This window comes from Mus musculus, chromosome 14 (assembly GCF_000001635.26).
Source record: "Mus musculus strain C57BL/6J chromosome 14, GRCm38.p6 C57BL/6J".
Classification (NCBI taxonomy): domain Eukaryota; kingdom Metazoa; phylum Chordata; class Mammalia; order Rodentia; family Muridae; genus Mus; species Mus musculus.
Window position 1 is genome coordinate 12,520,842 of NC_000080.6, and position 26,089 is coordinate 12,546,930.

General features: G+C 44.1%; 1 protein-coding gene across 38 annotated transcripts in view; it reads right to left on the reverse strand.

The window, feature by feature from the left end:
- Positions 1-26,089, reverse strand: part of Cadps (Ca2+-dependent secretion activator) — a 450,780-nt gene that overhangs the window by 148,282 nt on the left and 276,409 nt on the right. For all 38 annotated transcript variants that reach the window (XR_003950862.1, XR_003950860.1, XR_001781126.2 and 35 more), the window contains exons 8-11: positions 25,443-25,582; positions 15,480-15,546; positions 7,632-7,740; positions 1,362-1,574 (exon numbers count right to left, since the gene is read on the reverse strand). Coding sequence is in view for 32 of the 38 variants with exons in the window: in XM_006518048.3 (XP_006518111.1) it covers positions 1,362-1,574; positions 7,632-7,740; positions 15,480-15,546; positions 25,443-25,582 (529 nt within the window). In the remaining 6 variants the exon portion in view is untranslated. The remainder of the gene's footprint in view (positions 1-1,361; positions 1,575-7,631; positions 7,741-15,479; positions 15,547-25,442; positions 25,583-26,089) is intronic.

Here is a 26,089-nt window from a genome sequence, read left to right on the forward strand (position 1 = left end):
TCAACCAAAGAACACATCTTCCTTTAAGAAATCATTGGTATGGAACTGGGGGTTTTCCTTCCCCCCCAAAACCATACCTTTGCCAGATGGAAATATACACAGTAATGGGACTCATTGAAAACGTAATTTCCCTCTATAGTTTCTATAGCTGTAAAATCACTACATATACACTCGGGTTTGGCTCTAGAGCAACAGTGGAGCCATGAGCAAGCGTCCCAGGGAAGTGCAGCCTCTGCTTTGGACTCTCTGTTCTTGCAGAGACCTCTGCTCTCATATCCATGCCTTCTAGATCTGGGAGTCATAGCCCTAGCATTTGGACTTAAGGTCTGAGAAGCCTTCCTTGCCTGTCTATGTGCCTAATACCCTCTTGATCTAATGCCAGCTTGTTACATTTGTTCTATTTGTCAGTGTGTGAAGTGGTTGGCATTGGGGGAGGCTGATTTGGGGGTAACCTGAATGTTCACTTGGACGGAGAAGCCATAAGAGCAAGAGAGTCTCGTGTGACTTCCTCATTAATGTCTCCTTGCTAGACAAGTGCTCAGTAACCTATGCTGAAAGAGGGAACCTCCTACTAAAATAAGAGACCACCATGACAGTTCCGTGGATGGATACACACTTTAGTTATCTGTAGACAAAGCTGAAGGTCTCTGTGCAGAGTAAACAATGAATCTGCAGATCTCTTACTTTTTTTTTTCTTTTCTAAAAATAAAAAATATAGCTTTGGCTTTCACTGTATCCTGAATTTTGGAAGTATTGGGAGATCTGGGGCAAAAAGTGGCAATACAAAGAGTACGGAGACACAGAGGCAGAGGGAAACTGCAGATGAACTGGGGCTGCTTTCAGGTCTCTGATATCTCTGCTCAAAATGTGATTTTAGGTATCATGGGGTTTTTTTCCCACTGCATGTGATAATGTCATCATTTATTTTTAAATGGTTCTAAATTGCAGATTTAAGTTTATTTCAAATCATCCCTATTTTTAAATTCCTTTTAATAGGAGGAGACGGAGCACCGATATACGGAATCTACTATATTTCAGGGACTCAAACAAATATGCATTTGGCTGCGAATTCCAAACTCTCAGCAAAATCAAAAGATAGACATAGATATAAAATATACATTCCTTTGTTTAGTCCTTGGTAGAGAATCTCAAGTATTGCACTTTAAAATTACGTTCATCTAAGATTTTGCCCCAAGTTTCACCCTGCATTAGCTACATGCCCCTAGCAAATCTGATTTTCAAATCCTATATATAAAATTAACTAATTTTTCTCATTCAACTTTGGAAGACTTACTTTACAGAACTATTTAAAAGAAAGCAAGAAGGAAAGAAAGAAAGAAAGAAATGGCATATGTACTTACAAAATTGTGAGATGGGGGCATCCAGCTGAGGCACATTTCCGCCCTTGGCGTTGAGCTTCTGCACCTGGGTAGGGGGAACAGGTTTGTGCGACTGGCCAGTGGCCCTGTACATAGCTTGGACCCACAAAATTCGATCTTGTTCATCATCACTTGCAAATATCACCGTGTCTCCTTCTTTGACTGCATTGAAGAAGGCTCGGCCACCCTCCAAACCTGCAAGAAAATAAAGCCCACCATCTAAGCTGAGCTGTGAGGTCATCTCCAGGGAGCACTCCCTAGAAAGCAATTCCCACTGCTTTTCCTTGGGCCAGAATGGGGAGGAGCAATTTATGACTTCTGGATGAGGTGGCTGTAAACTAGCTGGCCACTGAGTAGGACCCGGTATTTAAGAAACATTTTAAGGCTGGCTCATATCTCTTTCTTTGTCTTGCTGGTGACAATATGCCAAAAGTTACATTAAACATCTACTTATAAACACAGTTCTTTCGTAAATCATCATTATCACCACCAGCACCACCATTATCACCAGTACTATCACCAGTATTATCACCAGTACTATCACCAGTACTATCACCAGCAGCATCACCACCACCATCACAACCATCACCACCACTGTCACAAAAAAACACTTCTCTTGGCCCCTTCTCCCTTCAGCTGCTCTTCTGTGCGTCTTCTCTTTCCAGTGAAAAGAACATAGCTACTGAGGCTTCTCCATTGCTTCTGCATAGGCAGCACACCTAGGCATTTGATCAAGTGCAGTCTCTGACCCCACAAGTCTGCCCTGAGGCCTGAGATCCAGAGCTTCCAACAAATTCTCTGAAGATGCTGATACTATAGGTCAGAGAATCATCTTTGAGCAGCAAGGAGCTCTCTCCGTTTGACCATCAAGCCTCTAATCCAGCTGCTGCCTGCCTAAAATCTTTGTTGTCAAAGCCATCAATGTTATTAACCTTGCCGCATCCAATGTTCAACGTGAAATCCTAACTCTGCTCACTGTATCACACGATCAGCAGCAATCCTCACTCTTTTCTGGCTGAAATTTTCTCTTTCAGGAAACCTTATGGCCCACTAACCTCTCAGCACGTGGTGGCTACTCTGTTTAGTTTACTGTCTACTTCTCCTCTTCCTCCTCCTGACCTTTTAAATGTGGAAGCTCCTGGGGTTCTGTCTTACACTCCTGTATTTATAGTTCCTGGTGTTAACTTTTATGTGTTAAGAATGTGCTGAGAGGTACTTTCCATTTTCCTCAGCACATTGGAGTCCCTCCTTCCACTCCACACCTAAACTAGGGGGGTTCTTGGGACTTGTGCACTTGGATGGATATCTCAAACATGTCAAACCCAATGTTGACATCCTGGGTTTTGTCTCAACCTCTTGCCACCTTAGGAGAGCTGAACCCATCCAGCTAGAAAGTGTCACATGCAATCTTGGGACTAGTTTAGAATCTTTCATGAATTTCTCCTATGGGTGTTGGTGCCATGGGTTACCAGAGCAGGGACCCTTCTTCTGCCACTGGTTCTGGCTCCTGAATCTGGCTATAATTAACTTGTGCAATCTCCTATCTCAACCAAGAACATCTACTCTTGTGTTCTTGTGACAGTTCTCTGTACTGAACCCAGCCAATGCCTAATCTAACAGGTCATGCTGTTTTTCTGCTTAGCTTACCGAGGCCCCATCCTATTGAAACGAGACCCCAGGTTCTGTCAAGGTTTGCAATCCACATCAATTGACTCTCTGCCACCTTCAGTCTCTCCTTTCTTCTCTAGTGTGTACACTTTATATCTGCATAATTCACAGAGGCTCCTTGCAGCTCTTGCAGAGAGATATGACCCTCCTCTACTTATCTTTAATTAGAAGTTACATTCTTATAAGGCCTTCTTTGACTTTTATCTCTGATAATTATCTCTGATAATCTCTCTTACCATGACTATTTTTTTATATTAGTCTTTTAACACAAATTTTATTTTGTTTTTATTTGTGTGAGTGTGTGTGTGTGTGTGTGTGTGTGTGTGTGTGTGTTTTGCCCCAAGTTTCACCCTGCATTAGCTACATGCCCCTAGCAAATCTGATTTTCAAATCCTATATATAAAAACAACTAATTTTTCTCATTTAACTTTGGAAGACTTACTTTACACACACACACACACACACACACACACACACACACACGCTCATGCAGACTGGAAAACAGAAGATGTCCGATCCCCCAAATCTGGAGTTGCAGGTGGTATGCTGACCAATGTGTGTTCTGGGAACCAAACTCTGGTTCTCTGCATGTACAGGAAGTGCTCTTAATTGCTAAGCCATCTCTCTAGTCATCTATTGTTCTTATTAACTTCTACTAAGCTTCCTAGTGGACTTTGCATTATATGGACCAAGGTTTTATCTGACTTAACTTCTTCCATTTCTTTGGTATCTAGCATAACTCAGCACAAAGTAGGTGTTCAAAAATATTTGTTGAAAAAATGGTCTCAGTTTTTTTCCGAATGTAGCTCTCAAGGTCAGCTTTTAAAACAAGGCCAAGTTAGCTCATATCTATCAACATATTCCAAAGCCTGCATTTTCAATGAGGTGGGATTTCTCTAGCTAGATATAAGGGTCATACCTTTGTCATATGTGTGTCATCTCCCCATTAGTTGAGAGCCAAGAGGTGCAGGAATGATTGATTAGCATCTCCAAGCTGCCAGCAAGGCCAGTCAGGAGTCTGTTTGCAGCAGAGCAGTGCTAGGCGTCATTGCAATGGTGTGAAGACTTCTACCCTGAGCTCATCATGTTAATCCAGGTATCTCTTTTACAAGTGACTACATATTGTGGAGATATTGCATTGATAATGGTCAGGGACTAGGCTCAATAAGTAGATACTTTCTTTTTATTTTTAAGTCACACACACACACACACACACACACACACACACACAAACACACCTGTGTGGTCATATGCATATGTGTGCCTGTGAAGACCAGAAGAGACCATCAATTCCCTGCAGCTGGAGTTACAATTGGTTGTGAGCCACTCATGTGGGTGCTGTCCCTCTGCAAGAGCAGCAGGGCCTTAAGTTAGGACAATCTCTCCAGCCCTGGCTACTTCTTTACAAAGAGGACCCAGTGATTTAGCATCAAAACAGCTTTAAGAAGAGATTTCTGGTGGCTTTCATTCTGAGGAGATATTTAAGTTGGTTTCTCATAACTTGTATAAAATGGATGCTCTAGCAAGGATAGTGCACACTTAACTTGAATGACACAAAAAGAAGGAAAATTTAGAAGTGGAGGAAGAGCTTTGAAGAATGCCTCAGTGAGCATCAAGGAGACAAGATGAAGAGTGAGTCAACAGATCATGTGCCTATGCTCACACAAACCTTGGAGATGTGCCACCTTGCTGCAATCAGTAGACACCAAGGACAGTCTCACGTGAGAGGTACTCCCCACTGCCTTAAGCCTTGCATCCAGTTACACCTTTCCTTAAGGTAAAAAAAAAAAAAAAAAAAAAAAAAAATAGGCTATGATGGTGCTGAGCCCACCAACTTTATAAAGCCTGCATAAGATTAAGAGGAGGACAGTGAAGACAGACTCTTTTGTCTTTTTTGACTAATAGACTCACTGTCCAAGAGCATCCCCTGATCTCTGAAGACATGACTATGTTGTTATTAATTTGTTTACACCTCCATAGATAAAGTTGGGCAAGTGCATAGTATACAGGCGCTCCACCCAATGCTTAGGAGAGTATGAAAATTTTGCCCCCACCTCTTTCTGGCTCCTTAGTAAGAACCAGAAATTTTTAACAATCAAATGCAGAGCTTAGAGGCTGGGGCATTAACTCAGTGGCTGAATGTTTGCCATATAAGACCCTAGTGTCCATCTCCAAGATCACAAGAAAGAAAAAAGAATCTGAGTTAGGACAATAGAAAATATTAAATATCCATTTTCAATTAAAAGTCACTTGGGAAATAAATGGGACAGGAAAAGTCAGAGAGAAGCAACTGCTTGTTACCTTCAAGACCACAGTCAATTAACTTTTTATTTACAATTCTCAGGAAGAAATTAAATCTCATCAGATCAACGTGGAAATAATAAATCAAGCTTTAAGAATATAAATGCAGAGACGGAACACTGGCTCGGTGGTTAAAAGCTCTTGATGCTCTTGTAGAGGACCTAGGTTCAGTTCTCAGCACTAAGTGCTCAGCACAGCAAATCACAACCACATCTAACCCTAGTTCCAGGGGATCTGAAACCCTCTTCTTACCTCTGTGAGTACTACAGCATGTGCTATACTTAACATACATGCAGGCAAATCACTCATAAACAGAAGGTGAAAATAAGCATAAACTTTAAAATGAGAATATTCAGGTGTTATTCCTGTATGTGGAATAGAACTCCCTGCCTCCATCTTCCTGCCATGGAAACCCTGATTTAATCTGTAAAGTCCATGGGTAGCTTTGCTGTGATTGTTCAGTGACAAGTGCAAGAGGGTGACATGGGTTGGTCCCAGGGTCTTATTCCATTGACAGATAGCCTGAGACCTCTCCAATCTGTTTCTTAATTTGAAAAAACAGAATGACATTTCTGATCCCGCTTGCTTGTGGGATTGTGACAAGGGTCCAGTGTAATCACACAGAAGAGAGAGAGTTGGCACTGACTTGGCAGGAGTTCCTGACATACAATAGCATTGGTGGGCATACAAAAGAGGGAGAGGGCATTGGCTCAGCAGGAATCCCAGGTATAGAATGGCCTTGGTTTATTTTGTCATATTGATCTTCTGGCCTCTGTCTCTAAGATATACATCTTAGGTACAACTGTTTTCCTTTGTAAAAAGAAACCCTAAGTGAGAAAAAAGAAACTTGAGAGAAATACAAACCACCTCACAGTGTCCCAATTGCTGGCTTTTAGTGCAGAATCCTGTCATTCTGACATGTTGCATAGAATGTTCATTTTGAACTCCTTCCTGTTCATTAGGAAAACTTCTGGGCAAAATTTGAATTCAGATCTCACGAACTCAGTGCCGTACAGTGGGTACTCTGGCAGGATGTAGTTACAAACAGAAATTGGAAAGAGTCTGACTTGCTTGAATCCCCTCAGGGCCAGGATTTAGGGAGGACAGATGACCCTAGGAAGGCAGGGACCAGGTCTTCTTTGTCGTACCTTTTTGGGTTAATACCCTATAATGCCCCATCTTCTCTCAAATTCTGCTTCCCCCCTCCCTCCTGTGTATTTTGTTGCACGTGGAAGAGCAATATGGGAGTTGAAAAAAAGGTTTTGGGCCAAATGATGCAGTGTGGTTGGAAAAGCCTAGTGCAGATTTGGCATAAAAATGAACTCCGGGAGAGGGCTGCTGGTGCTCGTTGTTCATTAATATGCTGAAATGATTTCGCACCCCCCACCCATTCTGAAGGTTCTTTGAAACTGATTTCTATTCAGTTTTCTGGGGAAAAAATAAAATGGGTATGGGGAGAGGTGTGAGGGGGCAGGATGTAGAATGTATGCAATGTAGAACTTACAAGAAATACCACCACTTGCAAGGCGCTCTTCGCTACTTAAGCCCAGGCGCATCAACGTTTCAATTCAGAGAGAGGCATCTTGTAAGGAATACAGTGGATAGGGTAGCACAAGTTTCTTTCTCTAGTTCCACCAGCTAACCTTGTGTAGTTTTGGACTCTGTCTAGGGGACAAGCGTGCTGGGAGGCAGCTTCTCTTGGACACCAAAACAATGACACACACTGAGGCTGAAGTCATGGCTTAGAGGCTGAAGAGTTGCCTCTGCTGGTAAAGTGCTTACCACGAAAGAGCGAGGGTCTCATTTCCAGCACCCATATAACAGTCGGGCTTATACCTGTCAGTCTACTGCTGGAGGGGGCAGAGACTTTGGCATTTGATAGTCATCACTCCAGCCTAGCCAATCACTGAGCTCCTGGTTCAATTATGAGAGCAATGGAATACACCTGATTCCAACTTGTGGTCTCCACATGCAACTCCATATGTATACACACACACACACACACACACACACACACACACACACACACACACACACCATAGTCCCATACAAATGCAGTTCCCTGGTAGGTATACAAGTATATATTCTTTCTTATGGATATCCTCAGCAGCGTATTGTAGAGTACATCATTGATGTCCCAGGTGCATAAATGACAAAGTATGTGTTTTCTTTTTGGCTTTGAACCAGAGACTCTCTGGTGTAACAGGTTATTGCCTAGCATAAACCATCTTGCTAACACGAGCTTGTCTTTTGTCAGTGCGTGGCCAAGGCAGAGGTGGGTACCTGGCTGAGGGTCGGTGTAATCCACGGTGTAGCCGTCCAGCTGTAGGAGTTCCTGAGGCTCTGCCTTCTTTTCTCGATAGCTGCACATGGCAAAAGTGTACTGGCTGACCTGCAGGACAGAAAATCAGACTGTGAGACTGTCCCACCAAGACTCATGCCCCCTTGGAAACCATCTACATTTAACTGAAGCCCCAGTTGCTCCATGGTCTCATTCACACTGGATATAGTATCTGACAGTGGCCCATGAGGTTAGAGTGGGTTCATGTGCAGAATGGAAGTAAGAATTTGTCCCTGTCAGTTAGTAGGTGATTAGGAACAGTCAGCTGTTTCTATCTTTATGGTTGTTTGACTTGTATTTTTGTCTAGTGTATGCATTTCATGTGGGTGCCCATGTAAACCTGTGCATGTGGCAGAGGTGAGGGTATATTTACATGAATGTGAACCTGTGTTTGAAGGCTAGAGGTTAGTTTCAGGTGACGTTCATCCACCCTGTTGTTTGAGACAGTGCTTCTCATCAGCCTGTAAATCACAGCTGCGCTGGCTGGCCAGCAAGTCCCTTTTGATGTGGTTTCTGGGCTGTCTCTCCAGCCTCCTATCTACTATTTTGAGACAGGTCTCCTTATGTCTCAGGTTGGCCTTGATTTTCTGATTCTCCTCCCCAATATTGTGGGTTCTGGGGTTACACTGTGCACTAGCTCAGCCCACATTGCTGTTCTTAACACCAACTGGGTTAAACACACACATTGCCACACTTTTGTGATACAAGGCTGACTGAATGGCAACAGTTCTACACGTGTTACCCAATATAATCTTGGCCAGCAGTTAGAGAACAAAAATTCTTTTCTTTGCAGTTGTTTAAAAGGCTTGGAAGATGACTTGGTGGGTAAGACACTAAGCAAGCACGAGGACCCGTGTTCACTTCCCTAGAACTCACATAAAGCCAAAATGGGTAGTGCAAATCTGCAATCACCATGCCCCATGGAGAGAAGAGAAGCAGAGATGGGAGATGCCCAGAAGCCCACAGGCTGGCCAAACTTCCATACACAGTGAAGAGCAACAAAAGATCCTGCCTCCAAACATGGTGGTAATCAAAGACTGACGCCCAAGGTTGGGTTTTAACCTGCTCTGTGGCATTTATGCACTTGAACTCACACAAAGCTATATCCCCCCCCCCCACATTCACATATAACAAGCTGTACTTGAACTCACACAAAGATATGGTCTCCTCTCATACACTTGAATTCACACAAAGCTATGCCCCCCCCCAACCTTGCATTCACATACAACAAGCGCTGCTTTTGTCAGTGTTGAGCTTCTCGTTTTGTTTTCTGGCTACTTGCTGCTATTGAGGGGGCACTTGCAGTGACTTGGTAGAGTCCCCCCTCCATCTTAGACAAGTGCCACAGTGACATGCTGTCACAAGCAATGAGCACTCGACTGCTAGGTGCCAGTCATAGCCAGGCAGCCCCAAGCCCCGATGGCATGGCCGTTGTCACTGGTGCCCTACATGGCAGCCCTCACTTTACTGATATTGGCATTCCATGGCAGTGCAGGGTGGTGCTCCAAGCTGCAGGCCTGCCTTCAGGACCCTGTTGTCACTGTGTATGCAGAACTGGCGACGATGCTTCCCTTTTCTACATCTGGCCTATTGGCAAGGAGCCTGTAGCAAAACAGGCCTACCCCCAGCTTCCAGCCAAGCTCACAGGCACATTTACCGTCATCCACGTATGTCAAATGCCTCGGTGAAGGACTGCCACATCCTTCACCCCTTACTTTCCTTTATTGAAAGAGACAATTCTAAGACTTTGAACCCAGCCAGGGACAGCTGTAGTCTCCTCCACAGTGAGACTGGTCTCTTTTTAAGGGCAAGTACGAGAAACTGGTGCTTTCAGGCTCTACAATAGGTTTCGCTGTCCCGCGTCCTGAAGGTTCAGAGTAAGAGGCAAGAGCGCATTCACGTGGCTGGTTTGTCTGCTGCTGCCCTCTGTTGGTTTCTCATGAGAATTTTCCTGCCCAGTTTGGGATTCTGAAGAATGCACTGTCTCACAGGCTAGACCAGAAGGAGAACTTTGATAAGAGAACACCATCTAGTTTCTTATAACAAGCAGAGCACCCAAGACTTCCCCTTCTCCTACAATGGATGTCGGAGTGCAAATGGGAGTGGTCATAGAAGCTGGGTTCCTGGCCAGGTCCAGTAAACTGTCATCTTCCAACCTCAAAGTTCTCGTCTGTGTTGTGCTCCCTTCCTCCTCCTCTCCCCTCATCCCTGTGCATCAGCTTGTTACTGGGTAGTTACTGAGGTACCCACATCATGTGAGAGGCCCATACAGCAATCACTCTATTGGTGTGCGTAACTAAGTAGTCCCTGTGCATCTGGCTCCATCATTCAGCTCAAAGAGGACTTCCCTGTAGGTGACCAGTCCTTTGAAGGAGTACTTTTGTTCTATTTACAGTTTCACAAGCAATAGGCATTTGTTAAATGAGTCTGACACATGGGGGACATATGTTTAATCCATGACACCCTTCTCCATGATTTACAGTGTCTCTCCACATATAGTACCAGGCCATTCCAACCTGTGGCTGATCCTACCCACAAAAAAAATCCTCCATGATGCCCTCACCACAAAACAATGACAGGAGACACTGCTAGATCTCTACTCTGGTGATTTGGATTAGTTCTTTCACCTGGCAACAGCAGACAGGGTAGAGTTTGTCAGTGAGGTCAGCCAGAAAGGCGCCAATATGCACTTGAGGTCCACATAAATACAACAGCCAAAGCATGTGATACTGAGAGGCATGCTTCTACTACTACTGAGCCCTTCACTTTTTTCTTCCCTGTTTTAGTGGCTTCCTCTCTGCAGTGCTGTCTGCTGCTGCCCTCTTCTGGAATTACTGATGACATGCCCTGCAGGCTGAGGCTGTGTGACTTGGTTAAAAAAAGAAACAAAATAAAATAAAACAACTCCCACCTCCCCACCCCACCCCCAAGCCCCCAAACCAAAGCAACAGCAACAGCAGCAGCAGCAGCAACAACAACAACAACAACAACAACAACAATAACAACAACAACACAAACTAGACAAACCTGAGTTGGCTCACTGGGAGTGTTTTTTCTTTAAGATCTGACAATTTACTTTAGGATTCAGAAGAGGGGAGAGTATCCTTGGAGTATTATCCTGAGTTATAGATGCATCTTAGTTTTCCCAGAATGCTTGGAGGTCACCAAGGAGCTGACAGAGATTTGGGAACTTTCCATTTTTAAAGCTGTCACATCTTATTAATAGAAAGCTATTCCCAGTGAAATGCAGGTTTCCCCCTAAACTGCCAATGTGTTCATTTTGACAAGTTTTGGGACTGGACTCAAGTTCTTGCACACTTTAGGCACGTGTTCTCCACGTGCTCCAGAGCCTGAGAGGTGATTTTTGAAGTCAGAGAGTACAAGCAATGCAGAGTAGAGGTTTAATAGTCACGAGTGATGGGCACAGGGCTTGCAGCATCCTGGTTTATGCCAAGCAGTGGCCCTCTGGGTAGAAGTGAGGATTGGCTCCTGGGATTCCCTAGGCTTTGATCAAAGTTTGATTTTACAGGTGACCAGACTTTTGCTACTTTAGCTCATTTTCTGCCGTTTTTAAAATAGAAAGGGGCTTATTTTTTTTTTATGTTATTACTTTTTTTTTCCATTTTTATTAGGTATTTAACTCATTTACATTTCCAATGCTATACCAAAAGTCCCCCATATCCACCCACCCCCACTCCCCTGCCCACCCACTCCCCCTTTTTGGCCCTGGTATTCCCCTGTACTGGGGCATATAAAGTTTGCAAGTCCAATGGGCCTCTCTAGAAAGGGGCTTATAATGGAGAGGGCAGCAGTTACCAACATCTCTGTGTGTATTGGGTCAGGGAAAAGTCCAAATAGGTAAGTTCTTTGAAATCAGACGAGTGAATCAGAGCCTTAGTTGAGAGGGCTGAAGTCTGAGTGCTCATCAGTAGAGCATGATAGTACAAGCTTAGGTACAGGACGCTTGTCTGATCCCCATAATTGAAAGCAAAGGTATAAGACAAAGCAAAACAAATCACGGTATTGGGTGTGGTGTTATACAACCTTAATCTCAACACTTGAGAGGCAGAAGCAAGAAGACCACCAGTTAAAAGGCAGACTATATGTGTGTGTGTGTGTGTGTGTGTGTGTGTGCATATATTCAGTAAGAGCCTGTGTGTATGGAGAGAGAGAGAGAGAGAGAGAGAGAGAGAGACAGAGAGAGACAGAGAGAGACAGAGAGACAGAGAGAGAGGATACAGAGATACAGAGATACAGAGCCTCTTAAAAAAACCCAAAAACTATTTGATCAATCAATCAAACAAACAAACAAGCAAACAAAAACAGACAATGAAGAGGGTAATCACTAGAGAGCCAGTTTGGCTGTTTCCTGTCATTTGTAATCAGAATGTAACTCTATGTACATCCTTCAGAACTGTGTGGAAACATTCTTACCACTTACATGTCTTACAACTCATTTTTTAAATAACAGTGAATCTGGATGGGTTGTTAAAATACTGCTTGACAAGTCATTTTATCTATGAATGCTATTTATCCTATTCAGCTTTAGTATCTGTTCTGAAAGCTGGAATAATGAGAAATTTCAGTCATGATGCCTGTAGGAAACCAGAAACAGAGAGTGTGGGTTTAGGGAACATACACTTCATGAATGAAAAGTAGATGAATCCTAGGAACTTTTGTGTGCATAAACTTCTCTGCGTATCAGACCCACCTAGGTGCTCAGTTGGATGAGACAGATGCAGCCTGAAGACCTGTGCTGAACTTCATAGTTAGCTGCTCATCAGTCACCATCTTTAATTTTTAAATTAATTTTATTTATGTGTATGTCCGTGAACCACATGGTTGTAGAGGCCAGAAGAGAGTATCAGTTCCCTGGAGCTGAAGTTACAACTGGGTGTGAACCACCAGATGGTTTCTGGGAATGAAACCTGGGTCTTCTCAAGACCACTGGACAACCTCTCTAGCTCCATCATGCTCTGTCTTTGAACAGGTCACATAAGCACACTGAGCCTCAGTTTTCCCTAATGTTAAATTTGGAGAAAATCTATATTCACTGTAGTATAGATATCTGCAAAGACCAATTTCTCAAGCACTTTGTGAACTTCACAGAACCATAGAAATATGCTATTATTAGCATTTTAGGGGACATTTAAAATACAATTTAGCAGTGCTGACATTGGGCTGAAATACTTTGAAGAAGTGGGAAACCAAACACCTCCCTTTTAAAAGTTGAAATAGTTTTCATATTGGAGAATAACAATACACTTTTTCAGACAGGTTCACGAGGTTCAAGGTTGGCCTTGAACTTGCTGCTTAGCCAAGACTGACCCTTAACTTCTGATCCTTCTGCCCCCACCTCCCAGGAATCCGTTAGAGTAGTTTGTTCATGATGTGTTGGGGGAGAGACTCCAAAGCCTCGTGCATGTTAGAGTTTGACTATACCAACTGAGCTATCCTCCCACCTCCAAGAAAATCAACTTTAAGACATGAATGGAGAAGAGATGAGACTTTATTATCTGGAATGGGCACACATTTCCCTTTGACTCTGCATTCGTATACCCAGGTCAGGGATTCTGACTACTGAATAGAGCTCAGTGTGGTCAGTCATAGTGATGAAGGCACATGTAGTCTTTGCCATGCTCCCACAGACTGACAGTGAGTCCCAAGGAACTCCCTGACCTAGGATGTCAAAGACCCCTGTCATTTCTGGGTTATAGGCTACAGCTAAACTTATAGGGCATGCATAGGGATTTCAGGGACCAGGGCTGAGGAGGCCTTGGTGTGCTGTTTGCATATAATTACCCAGTTAATTCCTTTGATCCTTGGTTCCATGAACAATAGGAACAGGCAGTCTATGGTCAATGCCATGAGACCAAGGCAGTACACTAGAGGCTTAGTGCTGGCTTCCCCATCACTGTGATAAAGGAGCTGACATGTCACCTTCAGAGGTTAGACTGGTAAGGGATGAAAGGTCTGATCTCAATGAGCCAGAGGCTTGATTAGTGTGTGGGTGTGCTACCAAAAAAGGCAGGCAGCACCTCTTAATCATGAGAAGCCTCTTGGCATCCTGCAATGCATCTCTCCTGCTCTCTAGGAATGCCACAGAGCCTCAGACAGCCTGTGCCCTTTTATGTTTTTTTCCAAAGTCAGTATACAGCTTTCTTTTTTAAAGCTATGGTGTGATTCTCATCTCCTCTTAAAGGAAGTCTGTGTGTGAAGGCCCCAAAACATCTGTGTTCCAGTTGCACAGCCCAGAAAAAGCCATTCTCTTCTTTTGGGTTCAGTACACAGCATGCAGAGACAGTTTCTCTTACATTTTTTCCAAATCTCCCCCTTCCCTGCCCACCCAGTTTCTTTCCCTAAAGCTTCTTTTTCTAAAGAGAGAGGCCAGCTACTTGTATGAGTGTGTATACGTGTGTGTGCACACACATGTGAACAGATGTGTACTATGTTCACACGTGAACCTGGAAGCCATTATTCTCCACTTTAGTTTTGGACATAAGGTCCTTTATAGAAACTGAAAAGGGATAATTCATTCAGACTGGCTATCCAGTGAGCCCCAGAGAACTTCCCATCTCTGCTTCCTTGACACTGGGATTTATAGCAGTGTCAATTATTTTAATTAATTTTTATATTAGTTCTAGGAATCAAATGCTTGAATGTCAAGCACTTTGCTGAAGGAATATTCTCTTAGCCTGAGATCAGCTGCTTCTAAACATCCTTTCATTTTCATCTTCACACTCATTCTCAGAGAAAAGCTACGTGTTGAGTGAAGAACTCTTGGGTGCTCAGAATGCAGAGGGACCCCATGTCCTGCCAAGAGAATGTTTGCTTACTCTGCTGGGAAGATGTCATCAACTACTGCCTAGACCCCGTGATCTGACTTCCTCAGAACCACGTGTCATTGCCAGGAATGGTTCCTCTCTTCCTTTATCTTCCCGCAGTTGTTGAAGGCATTTGTGGACACTTGGAAGGTGTGAGTGTGGTGTGGGCAACACAGAAGCACCTTAGGATGGATTGGAATGAATTTAGCCCCAAAGCAGTGAAAAAGCATCAAGGGTATACTTGAATATAGTTGTAGGCTTGACAAGTGTTGCCAGAAACTCCTGCAGTTACTTAGAACCAAGCGGGAGCTGCCACACAGTGAGAGTCAGTGCAGGCATGGCTCCAAAGAGAGGTGAAATAGCTCAGGAAGCACGATTACAAGGTGCCTCACTTTGAGATGTATTTCAGAGAGCACTGCAGTGAACATTTTGAAGATTGAGTTATGGCTTCTGTGCCCTGGTGGAGACTGTGTGTCAGATAGAGTTAAGGCAAATTTAATGGCCAACTGAAAAAAGTTGAAGCTCAAACCAACAGCAAAAGGGGTTGGAGAAGTGTTTTGAGGACATTTATTATAAGTCTGTAGGGAAATTTTTAGATGCATCTAGGAGAGTGAAGATATTATTTTAAACATTAGCAACACATTATTGGTCTCTGTGTTTGACTCTACTTCTGTGTATACATCTGTGTATCTACGGATTTTTTTTTTTTTTTTTTTTTGTGGTACTGTCAGCAATAGTCTAACTGTTGAAACCCAGAAGTCCATTGCAAAGGGAAGGTTTTACAGGTATGGGAGGAAGAGACCTCTGTGTGGTTCTGTGAGTTTATAATCTGGAAAGCAGCATGGAACTCAATGCTCAGGCTTCGTGGCCTCCATATGCCGTACCTCAGATCAAAAGCATGCATTCATACTGCCGAATCTGTAATACAGATAGCTCTTGAGACTGATGACAGAGTTGAAAAGTTACCTGCACCAACACAAAGAACCTCTTCTTCCACCTCTTCCACACATTCTTACCAATGGTCCATAAGTACCTGCAGGGAAAAGGAAGACCAGGGCTGCATTAGTGCCTGACTAATATGCCTGATGCACTTTACCATACTCCCCAGGAAACCTAGCCCTCATCTACCAAGAGGCTGCAACACACCCAGATAGTGTGAGGGGACGCCCCAGGCTCTAGACTTTCTCCTCTCAACATTCACAGCTCGTCCCACATTGACACAGCCTATGATACAATTGCTATTTTCTTTCAATTGTCTATGACATCATGAATCAAATCATTTTGAAAGAAACTTTATAACATGGGTTTGATATACTCATTACACAGAACACACTAAAATACATAATAATCCATGCTTGTGTGGAACACTGAAATGAAATTACTCATTTTATGAATACATTTGTGGCAGGCTTAGTCTATGGGGCAAAGACTAACATCTTGGACCATGATGGAACCTCTATCTGCTCTCCTTAGTCTTGGCCTCTGCTCCAGACATTACACAGAAGCCACAGGGTTTTCTAAAAGGTCAAATCAGCCCATAAGTTTCTCCTAAATAAGGTTAGGAAGCCGTTGGGCAGGGTACTTAGGCAAAGGTCCTATCTAAGATGTGCACACTTGCTGCAGGTAGAGAAGATGTTGCACATAGAAAGGGAGCAAGACAGTACGTGAGGAAGAGACGGTGGCTGGAGCACAACTGAGGCAGAGTGGCTGCCAGATCACCGGAGGCTTGGTGAGCCCTAGGTCACTGTGGCAGATGTCACCTCAGTCAGTAGTGCTTCTGTAAATCACTCAGTTGATCCTGTCAGCATTCTTGCACTATGTGCTAAGATCAGATATCAATATATTCATGGAATTTATGGACATAAAAGAGAGTCTCAGCTAGGGCTTGGGAGAGAGAGGGGGCCTGGCATGCATTGGCATTTAATCTTCTGGTTCTTGTTCTATCAATCATCCAGAGGGGGGCTGCAACTGGCTTCAATTTTGATGTTTGCTGCTGGAGGATTCTGTTAGACAAGGTTGTTGAAGTATAAACATGAGTCTTGACATTCGCTGGGAATGGTGCTCAGTTGTAGAGGGCTTGCTTAGCATTTGTGAAGTCCAGAACGTCACCTCCCACCCCGATGCCACAGTCAGCAAACAAGTAAACAAACAAATGACAAATGAATATATAAGTAAATAAACAAACAAACAAATGTAGTTTGAATGTGAAATGTTTACCACAGGCTCAAGGTTTCAATGCTAAGCTCCCAGTTGGTGATTTGGCAAGGCTGTGGAATTTTCAGGAGGAGTTTCACTGGAGGAACTGGATCACTGGGTGTAAGCCTTGATGCATTTTAGGGTTAGGGTTAGGGTTAGGGTTAGGGTTAGGGTTAGGGTTAGGGTTAGGGTTAGGGTTAGTGTCAATTTCTTGTTCACTCTCTGCTTAAGTGTAGATGCAATTTGACCAGCAAGGCTTCCATCCTGCTGTTATGCATCCTTTCATAAAAACCTGAAAACCTTTGAAACTGTAAATTGGTATACCCTGTCTTTCTTAAGTTGCTCTGGTCAGGGTATTTTATCAAAACTTTAAGGAAACAAGGACACCACCACCACCACCAACAACAACAAAAGAATAGATGTACATCAAGTGTGATCCTTGTAATAGAGCATCACTGCATTTAAAGAATGATTGCTCGGAAATTATGAGCATCGTTGTACTGACATACACAAGATACTGTATGTAACAAGAAAGTTGCAGCTTTTGTAGAAGTTCACTAGAATCCACAACAGGATTTGCTTTGAATGGTTAACTCTGCCTTCCTCCAGGCACTTGGCATGGATTTACTGTGACCCTGGAGAGGAATTGATACCTTGAATAAGGAACTCTACTGCATGGAGGGAGTTTGGAACCATTCTGCATGGAGTTCGCACCACCACTAAGTGACATGACCGAGATTTAAACTCAGACTCATCTCACTGTGGAACAGCTTTTCTCTGTGCCCTTCTAGGGTCTGCCTCCCCATCTAGGGCCAGTAAAGAATAAGAATCTATATAGGAGGGCTGGGGAGATTTAGTGAGGAACTACAGAGGGGAGGAAAAAGAGGTACTGCATGGTAAGGTCTCGAGAAACAATTGTTGTGTACCACACACTTCAAACAGTGAGAGCAAACATGTGTAAATGTTTTCATGTTGGAGAAATGATCGACGCTGGGGGAGATGGGTGTGTCTATCCTGATGTCAATTACAGTGTGGGCCTGAGGGATGGCTTAGTCAGTAAGGTGTCTGCCATCCAAGCATGAGGATCTGCGTTTGTTTCTGCTAGAAGCACATACAAAAGCAGGGTTTGGTGGCACATGCTTGTAACCCCAGCACTGGGGAGGCAGAGATGCACACATCCTTGGGCTTGCTAGCCAGCCAGCCCAACATAATGGGTAAGCTCCAGACTAATCAATGCAGATCCTGTCTTAAAATTAAAGCAAGGTAGAGAGCTCTAGAGGAATGACACCCGAGGATGGCCTCTGGCCTCTGCACCCATACATACCTACATCCTCTTTCACACACACACACACACACACACAATAATACAGTGTTTACATGCACTGGAGACTAACCTGGTATCCTGTAACTGTGCATATGTTTTTTATTTTACATATCCGTTAAATACATTTACATTTAAAGAGTGAGGAAACAAACTCCGTGAATTGCTTTTCTAACTGGAGAGGGGTTTCTGTTTGAAGGCATCTGAGAGTAAAAAGCTGGTGGGATCAGAGGAAATTCACAATTCTCCTTTGGTTTGTGTAAGGGTGGGGCTTTCCCTCCTAGGCTTTCCTCAGAAAGGATTACTAATGTGGCACATGCCAGAAGGTGTCAAAACTGAGACACTCTGAGGGCTGTGAGGCACCGTGTCTGTCTAGTGAGCCCGGAGTCGCTTCCTCCCGGAACAGAATGTACAGTACCTGGAGCAGATGGACGCCATGAGACTACAGACACACAGGTGGCTTCCCACTCTGAGCCCCACTCCCAGCACACTGATCAATGAGGCAGCATTAATGCTCTAGTGCTTTCTTCTTGCTGTCTGGAAGCCTGGGCTGACCATCAGATAAGTCAGCAGTCCAAGGTGTAGTGAGTGAAGGCACAGTCCAGTGCTTATGTCTGGGACTGAAGGTGATGCCTAAGAGGGGATTGTGGCACAGTCACCAACTATTCTTGAGTTAGTCTATGGGGATAACACCATGGACTGTAGAGACACACATCACCTATGCATAGCATGGAAAGAGCAGGTAGTGTCTGGTAAATGCTAGGTGCTCTTATGCTCACCACTACTAACAATAGCAAGAACAATGGTGATAAGGCCTGATCTGAATTTACATTTAGCTTTTGGGTACCTCTCTGATTAGGAAGAAATATCGAGGTGACACATCTGATGTTAGAACTCTGGGTCATTGCTATTCCTGTTATTTGTCGAAGGTGTCTGAGTTACAGGTGAGGCTGGAATGAGCTGCGAAGGACTAACCCCAAACAGAAGAGAGAGGTGTATGTGGTCTGTACTCATTGCAGTAATCCCCAAAACTAGACGTGTCACAGCCAAATCCCCTGGCCTCGGTGTCCCTCTGTCTTAAGGACTGTATGGGAGGGCAGCAGTGTGGCAATGCCTGCAACTGGCGAGTGTGTGTGTCTATCTGTGTCTCTGTCTGTCTGTCTGTCTGTCTCCTTCCCCCTCTATCCATCCCTCCCCTCCTTCTACCTCTCCTCTTTTTTTTAATCATCTCATATACATAAATTTTTACAGTAATAAGTAGCAGAATGCTGTATCTGCCACACCAGTTTTCATATTAAGTATCCATAGGCTAATATCTCAATTAAAAGGCTAGAATTAAGAGCCAGACCTAATTCTGTATTGTCAACAAGAAAAGATTGTTTTAGAGACAAAGTTTCATTTTGTAGCCCAGGCTAGCCTAGAGATTTCTATTTTCCTGCCTCAGACTCTTGAGTGCTAAGATTAGAGGTTTGTGCCACCACATCCAGCAAGCAAGAAATGCCTTTAAACTCAAAAGTAAGTTAAAAATAGAATGCTATAAAAGGGTGTACCTTGCCAATAGCCATCTTCTTTAAAGTGTTACTGTTCCACATTACTGTCACAGAAAGTAAATCTCAAGGCAGAAATATTGGCACACACACACACACACACACACACACACACACACACACACACACAGAGAGAGAGAGAGAGAGAGAGAGAGAGAGAGAGAGAGAGAGAGAGAGAGAGAGAGAGAGATTGTTCCATAGTAATGAGTGGCTTAATTCACCAAGTGGATATAATAATTTGAAATTTGCTGCATCTACTCAAAAAGTTTTAACACACATTGAACAAAACTGAGCAGACATGCGAGGAAAGCAAAGCTAAGGCGATCGCCAGAGTTTGGTATGACTAAATTACTGACAGGAAATCAGCAGTGAAGGCTGAGGAGTCCTTAACTGGCTCAGTGCTTATCTGATGTGTACAAAGCCCTAGGTCCCATTATATGCCCGCACACAGTGTGTGTGGTCCTGCATACCTGTGAGCCAGCAATATCGTAGGACGAGCAGAACATAGGATCATCTATGGCTACACAGTAGGCTCCATCCAGATCAGAGGGAGAGGGAGAGGGAGAGGGAGAGGGAGAGGGAGAGGGACAGGGACAGGGACAGGGACAGGGACAGGGACAGGGACAGGGACAGGGACAGGGACAGAGAAACAGAGGCAAGCTCGGTTGTGCTACAGAGCACCTGAGAAGCATCACACATCCCAACCTAATTGGCATAAGCTGTGAATGCAGGAGTTCTCAAAACAGAGCAAAGAAACTCAGAGTCCTGTGAGTACTCCAACAGCCCTGCCTGGCAGCATGGTGGACAGCCTGTGCTGGCAGGAATGGTGGTCGCCTTGGGGGACCCATGGATAGCAAAGAGCTGTGATGGGGTTGAAGAACAAGAGGGCTGTGCTGGCCCAAGCAAGACAATGAAAAGGAAAGGGGCCAATCTTAATGATTGGCTTTAAACCTCCACACTCCTTGCTAACTCAGTGGAGGGGCTGAGATGCTGTGGGTTATCCCTGGTGTCCTCAGTGGTTCTCTGGATAAATTCTGAGGTGGGCCATGCAGAGAAAGCCAAGGTTCAGGCCTTTTGTTGGGACTTAACTGAAAAAGAGTCTAAGCCCAGCTTCAATGCTTACTCGGACTTGGAAGGATTTTCTCCATGATGAGCCTCAGTTTCTCTGTCTATACAGTGAGATTCCAAACAATACATGAGGCTTTTATAAAACTTATGCTAGGTACTGTGATTGTAGAAGACAAGTGGCCGACTGGAAAAGAACTAACTTTTTAGAAGGGAAGACATGATATAAACAGATGAACAGGAAACCATGTACTATATCATGCAGAGTCTTATTTTGTGATGAAAACAGGAGGGAGAAGAAGAGGAGGAAGAAGCATTAAGTCATTGAAGAGAGAGAAGGAAGGCTTTCCCACAGGGATGGGGACATTCCAAGTCAGCTGGGTGGGCAGGAGGGCACAAGGCTCTGAGGTAGCCTGTACTTCTCTAACACCCAAGGAGGAGGCCAATGTGGCTGCAGCAGTACTCACGAGAATGCAGAGAGGTTACCATAGCAACAGCCAGGACATAGCTCTGAGTGAGGTGGAGGGTCACTGGATGTTTTCTAGCACTTGAGGAACAGGACCAAGTTTAAAAAGAAAATTTCAGGGGATGGAATAGGCTACAGGGAGGCAAAGAATGTGCGAGAGGTTATGAGGCAAGAGTAACAAGAGGGGAAAAGTAAGGGAGGCTTGGAGTCCAGCAGAGAGGAGTGGGACTGAGGAGCCGGAGTCAGGGTTTGGCTTGGAAACAGAGTAGAAGGAATTTGATGATGGGCTGTGTTCCTGGTTAAAAAGTGTGCGAGTGATGTTCAGCATGACTTCAGGGCTGTAGGTCTGAACACCTGGCTGAAGGGAGGGGCGGTCTGTTAACATGGGATGGGGGACCTTCTACTTCCTGTAGGGCTGTTTCAGAGATAAAATGGGGAGAGAGATGTGAAGTACTCGACCTTGAACTTCCACACGTGGAGGGACAGAAGGGTGATGAGAAGCCAAAAACTACCTGGAGTTGCTTAATTATCACACACGCACTAATGCTAATGCTCAAAATCAGAAGAAACAGTGTTGAGTTGAACTCGCTGGCATTTAGAAACAACTCTGTAGAGTTATTCTGCATGGCCCGGTAGCTCGTTCATGAAACCACAGCATCCAATCAAGATTCCCCAAGACTTCTGACTTTCTGCTCATATGCTAAAGCAGCTATAACCTAAGTCTCCACTGTGTATCTTCAAGGCTCTCCCCCCACTATTTAAGCTGTGACTTTACTCTGACTTCCATGCTATAGGGCTTAACATCCCTACTACCCGTGTTTAAATGGAAAAAAATGTCCATAAACATTGTGCATGCTCATGTGTAGCTGCATGCATGTGTGTGAGGTGTGTGGGCCTCTGGAGTTCAGATAGTCCCCCTGGATATATCATTTCTCAGGTGTTGTCCTTTTTTTATTTTTTAAGACAAGTTCTCAGTAGCCTGCAGCTCACCAAGGAGGCTGGCTGCAATTTCCTGAGACCGTGCTGTCTCTCTCACCCCACTACTGAGATTACCACAGTGTGTCACTTCACCAAGCCTGGTTATGTGGATATTGGTAATGAACTCAGTCCTTGTCCCTGCATGGCAAATCCTTTATAAAATGGGTCATCTCCCCAGCTCCCAACAGAAATGCTTTTACTGTTCCTGACTCATTCCTTATGCAGCTAAGGCCATTTGTCCCAGTTTGGGCCATGTTGGTTCTGACTTGATGTTAGTGAATCCTTTGTCTACTCTTTGAGGCTGTTCTAAATTCTCTTGGTATATTCTTGGCAAGGAGCAATTTTTGAATGGCAGCCTAGTGTTTCAATCATTGAGGAGCCTGATGGATATGAGCTAAGTATCTCCTCCATCATTCATACTGTGAAGGTAACCTAGAATATGCTAGCACACCCACCAGTGAGTCCACAGAGAGGTTCCTGAATGTAAGTCATGTAGAGCTCTCTCTACAGAGCATATGAGGAGAATGTGAGAAGCTGGGCTCTGTTCAATGCAGAGAACAATACTGTGTTGAGTATCTGCTTGGGAGTGACTGATAGTGTTTGGAAAGGGGTTTGAAGAAGCCTGGCCTGCAGGCTGAGGCACTAACTTCACCAAGGACGTTATAAAGGTCATGTGAGGATGGTGCTTCTGTTCGCTGACATCCTCTGGTCAGCTTCCTTCCCCACCTTCTTCTGCTTACTCACCCTCTGCTTCCTCTAATAGATATTTACTGTTTCTGAGTCAATGTTGTGGTAAAGATGGAGGATATTTCCTCAAATACTACAGGAGCCTGAAGATCAATCCTCAGTTCTTTTTAATAATAATCACTCTCCAGATTATTTTTTGAGACAGCTTTTTACATTGAACTTGGAGCTCACCCAACTGACTAGACTAGTTGAAATTAGACTTGAAACCAGGACTACGTAGCTTGGAGAGAGAAGGGATATTGGAGAAAAAAAATGTTCTTTATATTTCAGAAAAATGTACCGGGAGTGAGATAGGAAGGAGGAAAAACTGACCTTAATAACTGAAACTCAAAAAGAACAAAGACCAAAGTGTGGACACTTTGCCCCTTCTTAGAATTGGGAACAAAACACCCATCGAAGGAGATACAGAAACATAGTTTGGAGCTGAGACTGCCAAACACAGAAGTGGATGCTCACAGTCAGCTATTTGATGGATCACAGGGCCCCCAATGGAGGAGCTAAAGTAAGTAACCAAGGAGCTAAAGGGATCTGCAACCCTATAGGTGGAACAACAATATGAACTACCCAGTACCCCCCCCCCCAGAGCTCATGTCTCTAGCTGCATATGTATCAGAAGATGGCCTAGTCGGCCATCAGTGGAAAGAGAGGCCCATTGGTTGTGCAAACTTAATCTGCCTCAGTACAGGGGAACACCAGGGCCAAGAAGTGGGAGTGGGTGGGTGAGGGAGTGGGTGGGGGAGCATGTGGGGGACTTTTGGGATAGCATTGGAAATGTAAATGAAATAAATCCTAATAAAAAATACCTGTGAGTATGCATGTAGTATGTTTGTGTTGACACACGTGTGTGTTCATGTGCAGGTACTACTCTGTGTGTGTGTGTGTGTGTGTGTGTGTGTGTGTGTGTGCAAGAGGCATCTTCCTCAATCACTCTCCAGATTATTTTTTGAGACAGCTTTTTACATTGAACTTGGAGCTCACCCAACTGACTAGACTAGTTGCCCAGTAAGCTCCAGGAATCCACCTGTTTCTGCTTGCCCAATGTTGGGATTTCAGATGAATACTGCTTCAAGAAACGGTTTCTGTGGAGCCACAGTCTTCCAAATTATCTTTTAAGATGTGATCATGCTTGCAAAGCAAGCAATCAAACTCATACTTGCATAATAAGCACTTTATTGATATGGATATTTCCTCGATACAACTTTTTTGTTTTTTACATGGTTTGAACATTCAGCTCAGGTTGATTTTTGAACTTGTGCCTTAGCCATATGATAAGGTACCAAGTGAAATAAGGAAAACCTGGCTGCACTCACTAGTGATGGCTGAGTACAGACTAAGTGTTAAGTAGCTGGTATCTTTCCTCACAGGCTTCTCACACTTCAATCCCACCTCTGGCTTTGGGAATAGCCTGGTTTCAACAATATCATGTGTAGCTTGTACAGGTTTAAGTCATGGGTGACATTCATGGAGTGGTATCCAGCTTGTGAGCAGCCTTTGAAAGGCATCACAGGCAGCCACTGACCACATGATGTGGGCTCTGCTACTCTGCAAGGATGTCCACTTGCTGTCCTGGTTGTTTCCTTAGACGTCTTGCAGGCTTCTTTTCGACTGGCACCTATGGCTGGCTATCACTTAGCGTGGGGCTTCTTACTTCCATAGACTTCGAGGCCACAAATGCAATCTTGAGTTTTCAAGAGGGTGGAGGAAAGCTTCCTAGTCACTTGAAGGTCATGGAGAATGACAGCCAGTCGACAAATGGCACTTCAGAGCATTTGACAAAGAGCCCAGTTTCTTCTGCTGTCTAGACTCTTCCCTCTTCATAATTATACTGCCTTGCTCCTCTGCAAAGAATCACATCTTAAAAGATAATTTAGCAGGTGGTGGCTCCACAGAAAACCAGTCATTCACAACCCTTTTGGTTAAAAAAACAAAACAAAACAAAACAAAACAAAACAAAACAAAACAAACAAAGCAATGCTTTGTTTTGTAAAGTGAAACCACATTTCCCTATTCTTTTTGCTGTGCGTGGAGCTACTCAACTGATTATTCATGCAAACCTTCACAGAATGAAGGCCACACACATACTCCATTTTGGAGAGTTATTATTTCAGTCAACCTGACATCGCTTTTGACCTAGTTAGGCACTTGCTTAAACTTCATGAAGGTGGTTGTCCACACAGGTGAGAGGGAGGGACTCCTGAAGGCCTCTGGCAGGAACACAGAATCCAAAAGACCTCTCCAAGCACAAACCCCAACATGCTGTGTCCAGCATGTTTTAACTGTTTTGAGGGAGTCTGCTTAGAGGTAGCAGGAAGTTACTCTCTTGATGGTATAAATGGAGACACAATAACTGCAGCTGAAGAAGCCTATGGGAACTGTCAGCGCCATGGTCTTTAATTGCTGCTAGCAGGCACCTTCCAGCTCCTTTCATACAGTTCTCCAAATCCCTTTGGGTTTTGCTTAATTCATTTCTGCACTTCTAGAGATCCAAAACTGAGCCTTATATATGCCAGGCAAGTGATCTGTCCCCGAGGTATGTTCCCCTCTTCTGTTCTATTGCTGCCTCTGGAAATGAATGTACCCATATCTCAGATTGGGAAAGAAACACTTACCCAGAGTGCTTCATGTTTTGAGGCTTATCCATTCGGACAGCAAGTTTGATTTTGAGGTCTTGATCGGGGCAGTTTTTGGAGACTGTCATTTTGTGCCACTCAGATTGTTTGGGGCTATTTGGGGTGGGATGGAGGATCACCTGCAGGGAGAAAGCATACATTTCTGTCAGAAGACAAAAGCAACACACAGTCATGCTTGTTAGAGTTAGACACTTTGATGTGAAGCCATGCAACGCTAGCCCATGTTCCATTGCTGAGACTGCTCCTTTATGAACTGTGGGTGGTTGAGATCACACAGTCACATCGATGGGACAAAATGCCCTCTGCCTTCTTTCTTTTTCCTCACTGGCTAAGTCTGTAGGAGCGAGGACGGTGATGTCATGGTGACATCATGGTGATATCATGGTCCTACTTTTGTTTTTCTGAAATTCAGAAGTAGTAGAGTAACCTAAGAGAGAGAACATTGTCCATCTCCCACTAACCATGTCAGTTATTGAGAAGAGATGTGTTTGTAATAGCCAGCTCTTAGCTACTCCTTCCTTTTCCATTTCTACAGTTTCACATTACAAGAAGAGAAACACCTCAAAGCCTGTGGGGGACGATAGAATAATGGGAAATGAGAGACGTAGACAGGGCAGGAGTCTATG